This window comes from Phaenicophaeus curvirostris, chromosome 20 (genome assembly GCF_032191515.1).
Source record: "Phaenicophaeus curvirostris isolate KB17595 chromosome 20, BPBGC_Pcur_1.0, whole genome shotgun sequence".
Lineage (NCBI taxonomy): Eukaryota > Metazoa > Chordata > Aves > Cuculiformes > Cuculidae > Phaenicophaeus > Phaenicophaeus curvirostris.
The window spans coordinates 10,527,630-10,542,589 of record NC_091411.1 but is presented as its reverse complement, the minus strand read 5'-3'; the positions used below and the strand labels follow the sequence as shown (position 1 = coordinate 10,542,589).

At 44.4% G+C, this 14,960-nt stretch overlaps 1 protein-coding gene across 1 annotated transcript; it reads right to left on the bottom strand.

Annotated features, from left to right (window-relative positions):
- Positions 1–4,217: 4,217 nt before the first annotated feature.
- Positions 4,218–14,597, bottom strand: LOC138729417 (centrosome-associated protein 350-like). Its single transcript, XM_069873643.1, has 7 exons — positions 14,473–14,597; positions 13,350–14,095; positions 12,889–12,980; positions 11,955–12,628; positions 11,163–11,262; positions 5,948–6,138; positions 4,218–4,264 (listed from the first exon to the last, which is right to left on the bottom strand). The coding sequence occupies exons 2-7, from the start codon at positions 14,061–14,063 to the stop codon at positions 4,218–4,220; spliced, it is 1,818 nt and encodes a 605-aa protein (XP_069729744.1). The 5' UTR covers positions 14,064–14,095; positions 14,473–14,597.
- Positions 14,598–14,960: the final 363 nt, after the last annotated feature.

Here is a 14,960-nt window from a genome sequence, read left to right as displayed (position 1 = left end):
TCTTTGCTGCATTTCAGGCCTGACTGCACTTCTCAAAACATGCCTGAGGGGAAGGGGTATGTGTACATTGTTCCTAACTGTGTTTTCCTTTTGAATCCTCCCTGGCCCTGTTTTTGGAAGCCTTCTAAACCTGATATCTGCCTTTATTCCTGGAGTAAGTTTTCCTGTATGCATTTACTTCTTCTACTATATCTGAATAAGGAAAATGTCATTACCTGCATCCTGTCAACAAATCTGCTAACATGAAGTCCTGCAAGTACTGGGCATAGGGGAAAAGGCAGGACTTGCCTGTGCTAGGAAGGCGAAGGACCCGGGAACAGCTTGCGTTCAAAGCCCAGAGTTCAGAGCATGGCTTATCGCTACACTTGACCCACTGCTCCTTTGCTACACCAACAGGATAAGACCCACCAGTTATAGAAGGAGAAAAGCTTTCTAACCTGATGACCTCTTTAGGAATTCTAGCAGCATCATAGGTGCCTTCTCTGTCTTGCATCTTCTCCCTGTGCAGGGGTGCAGGCTTGATTTCTCTGTTTTGTCACAGCAGCAGACAAAGCCATGGAAAAAAAATCTTTCACTTTTAAGTGGGAAAAACAACCCTTGTTCCAGGAGCAGCTATTTCACTGCTGCTTCCTTATTGTAACTCTCCTGCCTGTCTTTTACAGTACAGGTGATGTAATGTTTACCAGTGATATGTTCTTGGCTGCTTCGAGCTTCTCAGATGAATTGCTAAGCTTATGCAAACAGGTTGTGTGTTTACTCTGTACTGTGCCACTGTCACAGCAACCGGAGTCATAAATGAAGTGTGGGTCATAAATAGAAATAGGTTTGACTTGGAAACTTGAGATAAAATCTCTATCTCTACCCAGATCGTCTGAATCCAAATTACTCTGTGCCTCAGGATAAGCCCATGGCATGAAAGGTTTGGTTTTTGCTTTAAATACTGAAGGATCTTTTACATAGAAGGATCAGAGATGTGGGCTTCTTTGCATGCCAGGATGGGTTTTTTTTTGTGTTAAGCCTGAGGCAGGTTTGCTATAAGAATGCTGCTGTGTTTTTATAAACAGCTTGGTTGCAGAGTTTGCTTACGGTGTTACTACAGGAGGCTTTTCTTATCCCACTACTTTTTCAGAATCAAAGGACTGGATGAAAATCTCAAGCATTAATGAAATCAAAGATATCTCCCTGTTCTGGGGGGGTTGGCTGTTTCAAAAGGCAAAGCAGTGCTGAATTACCTAGAAATCACACAGCCAATAAAGAGTTCATCCTTTTTAAAAGATTTTTGGTTTTACCTCCGTCTTCCTAATTTTGAGGACTGATTTAGACTGTTTAATGCTTATAGTTACCAGAGAGGATTATGTGAAATGGTGTATCTAGGAAAATCTTGTGGGTAAAAGAGCTGTTTTTTCTACAGGGAAGTTTTACTTTACTGTTTTTAAGCAATGTAATACAAAAAAGATAAATGAACATATCTTCAATGGGTGCACAGACAGCTCATCCCTTTCAAAAGCCACATGAAGGTGTCTCCCTCAATACTAACAAATAAGGTCATATTAGTAAAAATTTTTCCAGTTGAATTTATTGATGCTAAGTTCATAGAATCATAGAATGGCTTGGGTTGGATGGGGCCTAAAGACCATCCAGTTCCAATGGGATTGATCACAAAGTGAAAAAAAAGTTTGTTCTGATCTGTTTTCACTCATTTTGAACACAAGTTTCATAACCGTGCTATTTCCAGACGCATTTCTTGTGTTGCAACATCTTGTCTTAAAAAAAAAAAAAAATCTGGTCAAATTTCACATCCTCTTATGTTATGATGAATGGCATTTTGCCATGTGTCCAGATAGCTCCACTGCACATACACTCTGTCTTCTTAAAAAAATGCTATTTGTTAAATCACTTTCCGCTGCACCTGCAGAATCTCTCTAAAGCCCTGTAGAACCTCTGTGACATATAATTAAGAAAGCCGGGCTAAAAGTCTCATTTTTCTAATCACTTGAAGCTAGGCAGAAGCACTTACTGCTGCTTTACTCAAGGACAGCTTTTACTCTTTCTGCCCACGTCAGCAATCAGTCCAAACCAGTTATTACAGAAACATACTTGCAGCTGTAGATGTAAGCCCAACTTTGACTACATTATTGCCTGGAGGTGTATGAAGATGGGGTGTAAAAAGTCCTTAAATGCTGTTATGGAATGGAGCAATGGATCCAGAAGGAGTTGACCCATTTGATATCCAGGTCAGGGCAATCCTTCCATCTCTAAAATTACCATGCTTGCTCAATGGCTTTATTGGTTTAGGATGCTTTTCAGGCAAGGGAAGGGATGGATGAAATACCACCCAGGCATTTCAGTACTTTGATAGCATGCAGGAACTGAGCTGTAGTGATGATGGGGAAATGGTGATACTGAAAAGAGGTTTGCTAACTCCTGGTCACAGCTGAGATACTTAACACAGGTGAACACAGGATGGCTGTTTGGGCCTTCTTCAGCAAGAACTGCGCGCTCAGGAAAATTAATGGGCTGATCAGCATTCTTGAGTACCTTGGAGAATCTGCATTTCCACGCCTGCTGAATCAGTTTCTTCTCTTTTCTATAAATATGCCTGGTATCCCACTTGCCATTGAAGAGTAGCTGCTTACTAAACAAGGGGATTAGTGTGGCCTGTGCTGCTCCTGTCCTCTGCATATTTTGTGTTTATAACTAAATCCTCTAGTGCGGAGGGCTGGCTGGAGTTCAGCCTCCAGCCAGATGTTGCAGCACATGGCAATGCCTCACCCTGCTGCTGCCCCTTCCACGTGTGGCGTGTTGCATACAGAGCAGCTCTTGCTGCAGCCTGGCGAGAGAGAGCTGGGTCTGGATCTGGACCTAACCAGAACCCTGAATTTCCATAGAATGTTCCTTCTATTGCTCATCAATTATACTAAATTCCCTCAACTCACTACACTTCCAGGATGGATACCGAAGCCCCAACCTGAAGAGCAGAGCAACACTGTAGTCCACAGAGCGAGAAATGCACATGTGCCCACATGCTTTACTGTGGCATCTGACAAGTAACAGCATATTATGGGGTAGAAGCATGGAGGGGACAAAGTCTACTTGTGCACACACAGGCTATAGGATGACTTATCAGCCAGCTAATAAACAGTGCAAGCACATTTTGTAGGTAGGAAAGAAACCAGTCCAGAGGGAGAAAACTGTTGTCAAAGGAAGTGAGAGCAGTTCCAAAGAGCAAGTTTTGTGTGGCCTGCCATAGAGTCAAGCATACTACGCTGTGCTTCAACACTGCCACCAGTACAGACGGCTTTAAAGATGTTTGATGGAGATCACTGAAGCTTTACCAGGTAGAAGTTTTGTAAAATGTAATAGACAGTGTAGGATTTTGACGCAAAACATGAGGAGCCGTATTATCTCAGAACTATCAGTTGGAAGACAATTGGCTGAAACCATACTGTTACACTTCTTGGCTGATTCCACTAATTTAATCACTTCTCTCTCTGCTACAAGCAAGAAGGCAGCTCCCTCTAGTGATATGAGAAAATATATCAAGGGGAAAGACGTTACATACAAATATCTTCTTTGCAACCCAGGTGAAAATTCTGTGCTTTAAGAATAATGAAAAGCATCCACGTTCCTTTCCCAATGCAAATGACTTTAAACCAGTAGCCATGCTTCTGCTTCAACATTTAGAAGAATATTTTTTTAACAATCAATTTCAACTTAAACCTTGTTCACCTTCAAATATGAAAACAAAGGAAACAAAAGTCTGGCTTGATGAAATGAGTTTTCTGGCTCATTTAGTGCAATGTTGGTTTAGTGGCAGATAGTTATGGTTGGACTCGGTGATCTCAGAGGTTCTTTCCAACCTGGTGATTCTATGTAGCTCACAGTTCAGCCACAAGGCTGTAGGAAAGGGCACAGGGAAAACAGGGCTTTTAATCACCTAGTTCCCTTATTCAGTAGCAATGCAGAAACTTGGGTGCTACTGGCTATATTCAAAGGGTGTGCTGCAGTGCCTAGGAAAGTACAGCTCATCTTCCCAGCTCCCTGTGGAAGTGACCTGATGGGAATGATGGAAAGGCTTTATGTAGTGGTGTGTCTGAGATGTGCAAACCACTTCCTCACCAGGTTACGCTGAGTTTTATGCATAAACTGGTTAGAGATGCATATAAGAGTTATGTGAAATACTTTCCAATGATGCCTGTGGAGATGGTTTTTGTTCATCACAGCATGTGCTTGAAGCATTCACAACTCCGGATTTTTATACTGGCTGTGTTTAAAAAGAAAATTCAACACTTAGGTTCACTATCTTACCCCAAGCCCAATGGTTACAAATATTTTGTGAATATCTGCTTCCTATCTTGTGCTTTATTGTCTATGAAAATGAAATTTATTATTTTGGCAACTATATAGAGTACAGAAAATGTTTCAGGTCTTTGGCAAGCAATTAGTGGTATTTGAAGGTAAATATTGAAATGTTGCAGCAGTTGTGTAATTGCACATCATTATGCTGCATCCACACGGTGACTTCTGCGTTCTGTGAAAGCGAACAGAATCAACTGCTGGTGTGATGCATTATAGCAAACAATGCAGCCTTGCATCTGAATGCCCTTCTCCTGATAAGAGTGGGGGACAGATTCACTTGTGACCCATATTTCAAACCCACATTGTCTTCAGAATGACAGTTCTGGGCCTCATCTGCAGCAATATGGCCCAGACTGGAACTGCTGGTTTGCAGTCAAACCTTGGGCTTGAGCTCACTCAAAGGTGTCAGCTCCTTAAATGCTCGGAGAAGGTAAAGGTTCCTCCTGGCATAGACATGGGGCAGCAGTTCCTATTGTCCCCGTGGTGAATAGTGGATGGCAGGGTCTTTTTGCCAAATAGCTTCCAGAATTGGAGCCCTTAGTTATTAATGTTAAATAAATACAATGTCTTTTGCTTACGGTAAACACTTCAGACAACAGACTTACAGTCCAATCATGTAAGATGCCTTCCAAGTCCCTGGGGCGTGGGGAGAAGAGTAGCAAACAATGCTGGCTTCTCCACCACCTCAGAATCCAATATTACATATAAAATTTTGTGAGGAAAACAATGAAGAATCCTTAATAAGAGCAAAGCGTTTTTGTAAGTACCCTCTTTGAGGAAAGGTTATCTGATCTTGTTCTTTTGTCTCTGAAAAAGCCCTTAAAACAATGCACCATCTGCTACTGTTTGGTGGAAGCAGGCAGAGATCTTTTCAGAGTGGCCTGCATGCTACTGTTTGCCGTTTAACCCCTTCGGCCACAAACTTTCCCTTCTTTCCATGCAAACATTTGTTTTGAGCAGAGTGGTGATGCCCTGCACCTCACCCTCACCTTAGCCAGCCCTGCAGGATTCCGAGCTGATCTCTCCATCCAGCTGCACCCTTTGTTAACCCCTGTAAGCGTTCTGCGCCTTGGTGTCTCTTGCTGTATAGTATCCCTCACTTATCTAATGTGGTAATGAAGAAGAATTAATTGCAAAGCTCCTTGAGACCTTCAGATGAGGCTGCAAGGTGCTAAAAACATCTCTGATCTGAGTGGAGTTTGTTCCATTGGGGTCATCTGTAGCTGTCTCTGTGTAAGGGCACAGGAGTAACCTGAGGCGCCGCTCTGCTGAATTCACACCGGGGAGATAACACAGCACTGCACTGAAAAGGAAAAGCTTTCCTATTGCGTTTTCTAGTGGGTTGTATCTGTTAAACTGGACTTGAAGGTTGAGGGGACAGTTTTCCGTATATTCATCCTTCACCTTTGAAATCTGGAGTGTGAACCAGCTGTTGGACCCCCCCACCCGCCTCACCCTAGAAGACCTAGGGTGTTCAGAATTCTCTTGCTACAAAGGGGCTGTGCTTTCTTTTGCAACAGCATAAGAAGCACCGGGGTGGGAACTGAGTAACCACCATGCTCTGATGCTTTGGGGAATGCCACCTTACCCAAGTCCTGCTCAAAGCCGTGGTGAGTCTCAGCGCCAGGGCTGGAGGTGGCAGAGGGCTGCAGCCCGAGGCTGCCGGGTGTCCGCAGGCTCTCTCTGGGTGCCTGAATGGCAATTTCTTCTCGGTTCTGAATTTTCAAAGTGGTCTCACACCGGTAGTGATTTCTCTGAGCTGTGCAGTCCCTCTGTGGGCTGTGTCAAGGCAACAACAACAATTACTCTGAGAGTTTTTCAGATTGTACATGTTTATAAGCAATCTTTTGAACTAGAAAATGGTTATTTCATTTTAACAAAGCTATCACTTATTAAATTGTGTTAAATGGAAACAAGAGACGCTGAAAAGTCATACCTGCCGATGTACAAAATCCCATTTCTTGCACCTTGCTGTTGTCAGGAACGCTAACAATGCTCCTCTTGACCTACTCTAAATACTGCTCTGAAAGAGCTCGATATTTTTCATCCTAGTGGCAAACAAACAACCACCTTGCAGCTTTGAAGCTTAATTTATGAGGGCTGCATTGTACAATCTGTGCCATTGTTAGGACTTAGTTGCACAATGTAGCTCTGAACCTTGGCAAAGCTTTTTGGAATCATTTTAGAAACAAGAAGTGCTAAAGCGCTGCTCTCTGTTCCAGCATTTCTGGGACATGTGCTAAGCATGGCTAAGATTCGCCACATATACTTCAATATTTCAAACCAATGTCAGCATCAGATCCTGTGATCCCCACAAAGACCTCAGCTAACTGGTTTTACTTTGTTTTGATCTGTAACTATCTGAGCTTAACTAAAAAGGTTAAGAAGAAAGGTGTGAAAATGGGCATTTATTGATGAAGCCTCAGCTGAAACACAAGCAGGGGCACTGAGACGCGTTGAAACAGTGACAGATGTTTTCTTTTTTATACAGAAAAATGAATGTGAATTTTTTTTTTCTAATCGGCAATCAGCTTAGGGAAATCTCATTTCATTTTTCTCATTAATAAGCTTTTCTTTGTTTTTCATGACCCAGAAACTACTAAAACGATTAGAACAGCTCCCACTAACGCGTCTTGGATGTAGTCTTCAGAAAGTGGGAGAAAAAGTGGGTGAGAGAGAAAGAGAAAAGGTAATAGGGATTTCCTAAAAAGCAGTTCTAATGCTTGTTGGGCAAATGCACTGAGGATTGTCTCTGCATGTATGTTGTGTTAGTTTTTTAGTCAAAGCCACTGTTTCCTTTGCCTGCTTCTCTTTGAAAAGGCTGATGTCAAGGTCCAGATCTAATCCTTCCTATTTCCTGGGAAGGCTACTGTAGACATCAATGGAAATGGATGCAGGTTCTACAGAAAGTACTGAGATCACACAGGAGTGGCCATCAGCCCCTCTCCTCTAGACACAACCAGCTCTGCAGTGGGCATCACAATTCTCAGATGAGACTCTTTGGATTTGTAACAGCTAAAGAGAAAGCATTATTGGGTTCGCGGTAGGAGGCAGAGTTCTGATCTAATAGCTCAGCACATCAGGGCTCTGCCCGGCAGCTGCTTGCTCTGCCCCCTCACTAGTGCTTATGGCAAAGCGTTTGGATCTTTTTGACTCTCAGGAGACACTGAATGTAAGAGAAAGCCCCTTCTGAAGGTAACTGGATCAAAATAAGGATGAAATTGCATCCACTTTTTCTGGCAGTTTGGGTAATTCCCATCAGTGAGTCATTTGCATTAGCAACAAATCTCCGCCAGCCGCCCTTGCGGACGGCAGAGCAGCCGTGCATGAAATGAGAACATTTCTGATGGAAAGAGGCACCTGCGGGATTTCTTGCATGAACATGATTCACTGTTTTCACAGCTCTAATTGAAGATGTAAACATAGAACTGTGCTGCTAAAACTGGCTGTGGGTAAGATCATGGTTAAGAGCACCGGTTTGGTTAACATGGGATGTTTTGTATTTGTGGGTGCAGCTGACAAAGAGTCTGCTTTTATCAGGTGGCTTTGTTTAGGTGAACTCCTGAAGAGAATATATGTTGCAGCCAAGTATGGACACATAACTCGCTGTCACTGGTATCAACAGTGGAAGTCAAGAGCACAGACCCAGTTCAGGAGCTTTTGCTCTCATGTTTTCTATCCTAGCTCTGGCTACACTGGTGATGAGCTACACAGGCATAGATTTACCAAGGTCTAAGAACACAGCGATGTTCCCACCTGTTAGCAGAGTCCTGTTAGTTTTTGTATGCTAGTCAAGAGACTGGTTTCCTTCCCTCCTTCTAACATTCTTCCCTATGGAGTTCATGGACTCACAGTGTGGAAGTTTCGGGAGCAGAAGAACAATATAGCAACACTTCCCACTTTTAATCTCTAAATACAGTGATATTTTATCTGCAAGTACCTCTCCTCATCTTTTGAAACAGCACTTGCAACAGGGGTGTGATTTATTGTTTGAGTGGTTTTATTGGTGAGGTTTTTTTTCTCTCTTGCTCTGTGAGGATTTTGACTCCACTGCTCCAACACACGGGGAGCTTTGCTTTCTCAGTAATTACATTGTTCAGGAAATCACTGCAATCTGTCTTATTTCTACTCTGTCTGATGCTTGTCCATTACAGCAGAGGGGCTATTCCCATTGGGGCCAACAGGATTCCACACCTACCTTCCATTACTGTGAATTAGAGTTGCATATAAACACGCATGCATCAAGACAAGAGTAATGGACCCCACCGTTTCCTTCAGCCTGGCGGGCTGTGCTCTCTAAGGTGCAGTACATCTGCAGTTCTGACTCTCTTCACTGCCCACTCCAAGTGCCAAGTGCTCATGTTTCGTACATTTGCCATCGTCTGTGACACAACAGCTCCATAATCCTTGCAACTGATCTCTCAGAGCAGAAATCAGCCCGACCTGGGTGAATGTGGTAGTTGCGCACAAAGAACAGGGTTTTAACTCTCAGTAATTCCAGTAATTACTGTTCATAACTTTGGTAAGCTGAGCTGTCTGAGCTTATCGCTCTAATTTTCATTTTCCTCTTGTTTACTTTGCACTGTAAACAATCTTCTTAAAAAGAATGCTGTGCCTTATATCCTGCCTTCAGTTAAAAAAACATGCTTGTCTTCCCACTAGAGCTTTCTGCAGTTTAACTGCAAGCAGGTTGGTACAACCAGCTCGGTCCCAGGCTCCGGGGAATTGCCTGTTGCACAGACCACATGGACCCCGCCTGCGCCAGGGTCCCCCAGCACCAACACCGCATCCTTTCCTCTGAATGGGAAGTTGGCGACGCGGTGGCCAGTTTGCTGCACATATGTCCTTTCCTCTGTAATGCCTGTCCAAGGCATATTTAATCTTCCAGGGCTCAGGGGATTTATCCTCTAAGGGCAGACTTCTCGGCAGAGATGTGTGGCCCCTGCGGGGACGCCGGCTTTGTCCTTCATGGCTGGACAGGGTCACAGCCGGGTTTGCAGTCAGTGATTGTGTCTGAATTAGCAAGTTCCTACATGGCCCATGCTGCCACCAGAGATGACCCACCTGGGGCAGTTATACAAGTATGTCCTTGCTCTCCAAGATACAGGCTAAACACAAAGGGGTTTCTATCAACTGACATCTACGTTAAACAATTAATTAATGTAAAGTGACTGAAAACAACTTTCATTAATGTAATCCTTTTTTCTAAACTTGCTGCTTCAAAGCCTATTTTCCATGCTAATCACCATGCTCTGACATGTGTCCTGTTCAACAAAACCTGGTGTTTGTGAATAGGTGTTGCTCCACTTACACACAGCCTGTAGAGCTGCAGCAATGGGAGGTTTTCACTCATTTCTGGAGCAAGGTGAACACAATGACGAAAAGTGAATTTATATTATTCAGTTGATTAAATCTCTCTTTAACCCTCTGCAAGAAGAAGCTTAGTGGAGATGTAACTAGGTACTCATAAAGACAATCAGTTTACTCCTGCGCAATGCCATACAGCATCACGGAATGGTTTGCATGGGCAGGGACACCTCCCACTGGATCAGGGGCTCCAAGCCTCATCCAACCTGGCCTTGAACCCCTCCAGGGAGGGAGCAGCCACAGCTTCTCTGGGCAACCTGGGCCTCCCCACCCTCACAGGAAAACATTTCTTCCTAAGATCTCATCTCAATCTCCCCTCTTTCAGCTCAAAACTGTCCCCCCTCATCCTATCCCTGCAATCCCTGATCAAGAGCTTTTTTCTCCAGCTTTCCTGGAGCCCCTTTCAGCACTGGAGGCTGCTCTAAGGTCTCCTCGGCGCCTTCTCTTCTCCAGGCTGACCACCCCCAGCCCTCTCAGCCTGGCCTCGCACGGAAGATGCTCCAGCCCTGGGACCCCCCTCGCGGCTCCCCCGCTCCCTCCCGGCCCGCCCGGAGCGCTCAGAAGCGGCTGCGCTGCTGCGGGGTCCCCGCTGGCTGTGCTGGCGGCGCCCCCTGGCGGGCAGTGTCGGTACCGCAGCGACCCCGGCGGGGCTGAACCCCCCCCAGCTCTCCTGGTCTCCTGCTGGCAGGGGGCATCTGGGGCAGAACTCCCTTAGGGGGCACCCATCTCTCCGGAAAATCCCAGCTGAACCATAGAAATCAAAGAACTGTTCGGTTGGAAAAGACCTTTGAGATCATCTACAACTCAGGTAGTTGCTCTCTACAACTACCTGAAAGGAGGTTGTGGAGAGGAGGGAGCTGGGCTCTTCTCCCAAGGGACAGGGGACAGGACGAGAGGGAATGGCCTCACGCTCCACCAGGGGAGGTTCAGGCTGGACATTAGGAAAAAAATTTTCACAGAAAGGGTCATTGGGCACTGGAACAGGCTGCCCAGGGAGGGGGTTGAGTCACCTTCCCTGGAGGTGTTTAAGGCACGGGTGGACGAGGCGCTGAGGGACATGGGTTAGTGATTGATGGGAATGGTTGGACTCGATGATCCGGTGGGTCTCTGCCAACCTGGTGATTCTATGATTCTATGATTTGTTACTTGGGAGAAGAGACCAGCACCTGCTTTGCTATAACCTCCTTTCAGGTATTTGTAGACAGTGGTAAAGGCTCCCCTCGGCATCCTTCTCATTCCTATCGATCTCTCAGTTCTCCCCAAAGAGGTGGTTCCCTCTTCCAGTTCATCTTGTCAAAAATCTGCCTGCCTGGCAATTTCCTGGGTGAGGAGTAAAGAGCAGTCTGGCTTCACTCTGAATTGGTGCTATTTATTTTAACTGCATGTGCATGTGTGTAGTATATTTAGCAAAGAATAATATATCCAGATTTGTTTACCTTCCAGTGAGGAATCTGTGAGGTGGAGAGGCTGGGCTGGTTATTGGCTTTTCATGCAATAGGTTTATGTCCACCTTGGAGCCCTTATTCACAGGAAAACCTTTTAAAAAGACAAATGAAGGCATTTAATAAATATGCTCTTTGTAGAATTGAAATAGCCTGAGCTTTGGCATCTATTCTCTGCCTCCTTGCATGTGAGCACTTAACTGCTGCATAGCTCTTCTTATCCACAGATTTCTAAATATATGGGATAAGGCTTGTAATTCCTTTCTTACTTCTGGGAAAGCCTGGCACCAGAAGGTAAAGCGATGTGTCCAAAATCACTGGCAAAGCCACAGATAAAATTAAGAGATGTAGTTTCACAGGTGTAATGAGAAGAAAGTAATGAAATCATTACCCAAGTTAGAGCATTACTTCTGAATGTGATTTGCTGGAATTTCATGGTTCAGCCCTACTGATCTAAACATACTGAAAGCATCTGGAGTGGTGCTCGCATTGCTGCTGCCAGAGGGTCCCTAGGCAGCCTGTGCTGCTTGCTGAGGGTGCAAGTGGCTCCTCTTGGTGTTAGATTTGTGAGCTGTGCAGAGAAGAAGCTGCAAACACTCAAGGCTCCAACAAGCACTCCTTCTGAGCAGTATAGATACAGCCTAGAAGACCCACTGCTCAGGGATTTCCCAAGATGCAGCAGTTCTAATAGCCAAGGGGAAGGGAGGCTTAGGCACCACTTTGTGGCTTGGAAAGAGTTGGGCTGTGGCATCCAAGTCTCACTTGCATCATGTCAACATGACTTACCTTGCAATGCGTTTCTCGGGTCTTCCCCAGTGTCGAGATGCCTCTGTCCTGCGTTATAAGTGACCCACGCTAATTCTTTGCTTACAGCACTCCCACCAGGCAAAGGTATTTTCTTCTGTCTGTCCAGGGCAGTTGCTCCCTCGGTGCTACCCACAAGGCTAATCCTATCCAGTCCATGAAATTCCCTATCTGATGACACATGTAACTCATCATGGTCTGGGGCATCCAGAAGCATTTGTACAGTCATTGTCCTGGTTTGCTTATCCATGGCTGTCTCAGGTTCTAGGACAGAAGGAGACCCATTGTAAGGGTCCAAAGTTGTCTCTGTCAATGTTTTGTCAGCAGAGTCTCTAACCGAGCTTGCTGCATTCAGTCTCTTAGTTGCCATCTCAATCTTTTCTGTGAGTTCTTTGGACAGACTGTGTATGGCTTTCACTCGATCCTCTTTACTTCTGTATGGAGAAAGACCAGAAGTTGAGTCCTTGGAGTAAGGTTTTGCATCTTTCTGAGGAAGAGAAAAGCTCAGAGGAGGCGTATGCAGAGCTGGGGGAGAGCAGCTCCTCAAGTTTTCACATTTCAGTGGACTGAGAAACCAGCATTCGGATTCCAGTGGTGCTGCAGAAGCTAATGCCTCTCTTTTTTTAGGTGACTGAACTGTTTCTAGAAGTTGATTCCTGTTTAAACAAAAAGGAGAAAAGTCGCAGCATAAAGACAAAGTAACCGTAGCTTTCTGTGCACACCAGTATCCTCAGCTAAAGCCCTTCACAAAAGAAAAAGAAACAGCTTTCTCTGTCTATAGGTACATTTCTTGAATGATAGATTCAGGATGGAGCATGAGCTGCTGACACATGCAGAGTAGACCCACTATACTGTGAAAAGTCTGCAGTGTGTGCTGAGAAAGAGGCTTTCTAGGATCCTTTTTAAGTCTGAGTACCTGCCTCTGTGATCTTTACTTGATAGAGTACAGGATGTTTTATCCACCCAGGCCATGGAACTGCTCTTCAGGATTCCAGCACTGGTTTGCTCCTGAAACACAAGTGAGTGTTAGTGTAAGCATGAAATAGCTAGGCAACGTCAGGGAAAGGTTTGGCTTTTGTTTCACTTAATAACTGGTTCATGTAACTGGAAAACAGCAGGCATCAAACAGCAAACCTGTTCTTTTAGCTCAAGCAAATGATGATTTCCAGGCTTTTGGCCCTGAAGTCAAAGGTTCCAGCCTTACTAATGAAACTTGGAGTTCTTGCCATAATTAGAAGTTAATAGCTCTATTTTTTCCACATAAAACATTTTTCTCCCTGACATTTCAAAGAGTTTGGATGAAGTGTTTCATCTCCCGAATGGTGCTGTACTGACCAAGACTGGAGAGTTTCAGCCTGCCTCTCCTTTATGACTTACCTGCTCACGTTTACACTGAGGACTTTCTTTTGCAGAAGCCATTTCCCTGATGAGCTTGTGCATCGGGTCAGAATATGTTTTCTTTCCCATAGCTTCTTTCTGCTTCCTGTAAACTTCTTGCAATCTCTTATTTCTCATCTCCATGGCCTGCACCAAAGACTTTTTCTCCTCTAGCCTTTTTTTCTTTCTTTCTTCATTCTTTTGATACATAAACTCCTGAACAATTTTGGAGCTGTAGGGGTGAGGTTTTTTAATGTTTATGCTCTTTTTTGAAGGGTGCTTAAGGTTTTCTTTCTCAGATCCTTTCTGTGCAGGGCTACTTGAGCCTTTCTGTCTTTGAGATGTGCTTTTTCCTCTGCTGCATCTTCCTGAGGTGCTGGGCTTGGTTGCAGCCTTTGTTAATGAAGATAGCATCTTCTGCCCACTGAAAGCAGAGGGAGTTGCGTCCCGAGATCCAGATGAAGGAGAACAGATCCCTAGGTATCGCTGCAGAACTTCTACCTTTTCTTTCACAGTATCTTTTGGGAAGCTGGTTTGTCTGTGTCCCTCATGGTACTGGCTTTGCAAGTGTAGGTTCCTGAGTATTTGTTTTGTATCCTTGGTGGGTGCATTACTGCCCATTTCGATGGGCTTCCTGTGGGGAACCACACAGCTTTTAAATCCTGGGCTTTCCCCCACAGCTTCTTTTCCCTTTTCTCTGGAGCTGTTTTGCATCACTGGCACTGCTACAAATCCTCTATCAGGTTCTGTGGAAAGCATTTGGAAACAACAGTGGGGTTATTACTTCAGAGATGTGTCAATTCCTGCGTCTATCCCATGCACCTCAAAACCTGCTTCCTACTGTAGGTCTGAAGACTTACCTGTGTAGCCCAGGCTTGTACATCTGCTGTAATATCTGCAATATTCTAGGGAGAAGAAAAATCCATAAGGGTGATATTTGAATTTACAGTGGCCAATTGTACAAATGATGTGTAGTTTGTTAACTTGACAAGTGAGTTATTTGAACAGTTACTACAGATAGGTGCTCAGAAGGGCTTTGAAACCTCTTATTTCTGCAAGTTTTAATAAACCACTTTTTTGTTTGTGTGCCAAAACAAGCAGGGTTGTAGAGAGGCAACCGTACCTAAGGTGTTTGCTGTGGTCTGCACTTCAGCTCTTCTCCTCAGATTTGGAAATGCAGGGGGTGGACCAAGCAACTTTCTAGCTAACTTCTGACCTTCTCTCCATGCAGAAGCACCTGGCAGCTTTGCATCTGAAACAGAGGATTTTTATTTAATTACTAAACCCTGGCATGTTCTCTAAAAAGAAAATTGTAACTCTATTATAAATCTTTTCAATGGTGATTTCCAGGAATCGCAGTCAAGGTGAAGGGATCAAAAAAGTGTCAGTCAGCAGGTAATTTATATAATAATGATTTAATACTTGTAGATTGTTTGTACAATTCTTACAAGTTTTACTCAGAAACCATTGACTCTCAGAGTCCTCAAGAATACAAAGAGGAGTGTCTGAGAGCATCCTTCTATGATGGCAGCAGCAGACAGCTGGTACTTACTAGGTACCAGCAGATTTGAGAACTGGAGAAAGGGGGGTAGTGAAAATATTCTTCTCCTT

What these genes read in the sequence shown, in the direction of transcription:
- LOC138729417 (XM_069873643.1), bottom strand. Translation starts at nt 14,063, where the DNA reads ATGCAAAACAGCTCCAGAGAAAAGGGAAAAGAAGCTGTGGGGGAAAGC. An exon ending in CCCGAGAAACGCATTGCAAG is followed by an intron (nt 11,263 to 11,954) that starts GTAAGTCATGTT and finishes TCTTTTTAAAAG; the next exon opens with GTTTTCCTGTGAATAAGGGC. An exon ending in CGGCTTTGAGCAGGACTTGG is followed by an intron (nt 4,265 to 5,947) that starts GTAAGGTGGCAT and finishes TTTTAAACACAG; the next exon opens with CCAGTATAAAAATCCGGAGT.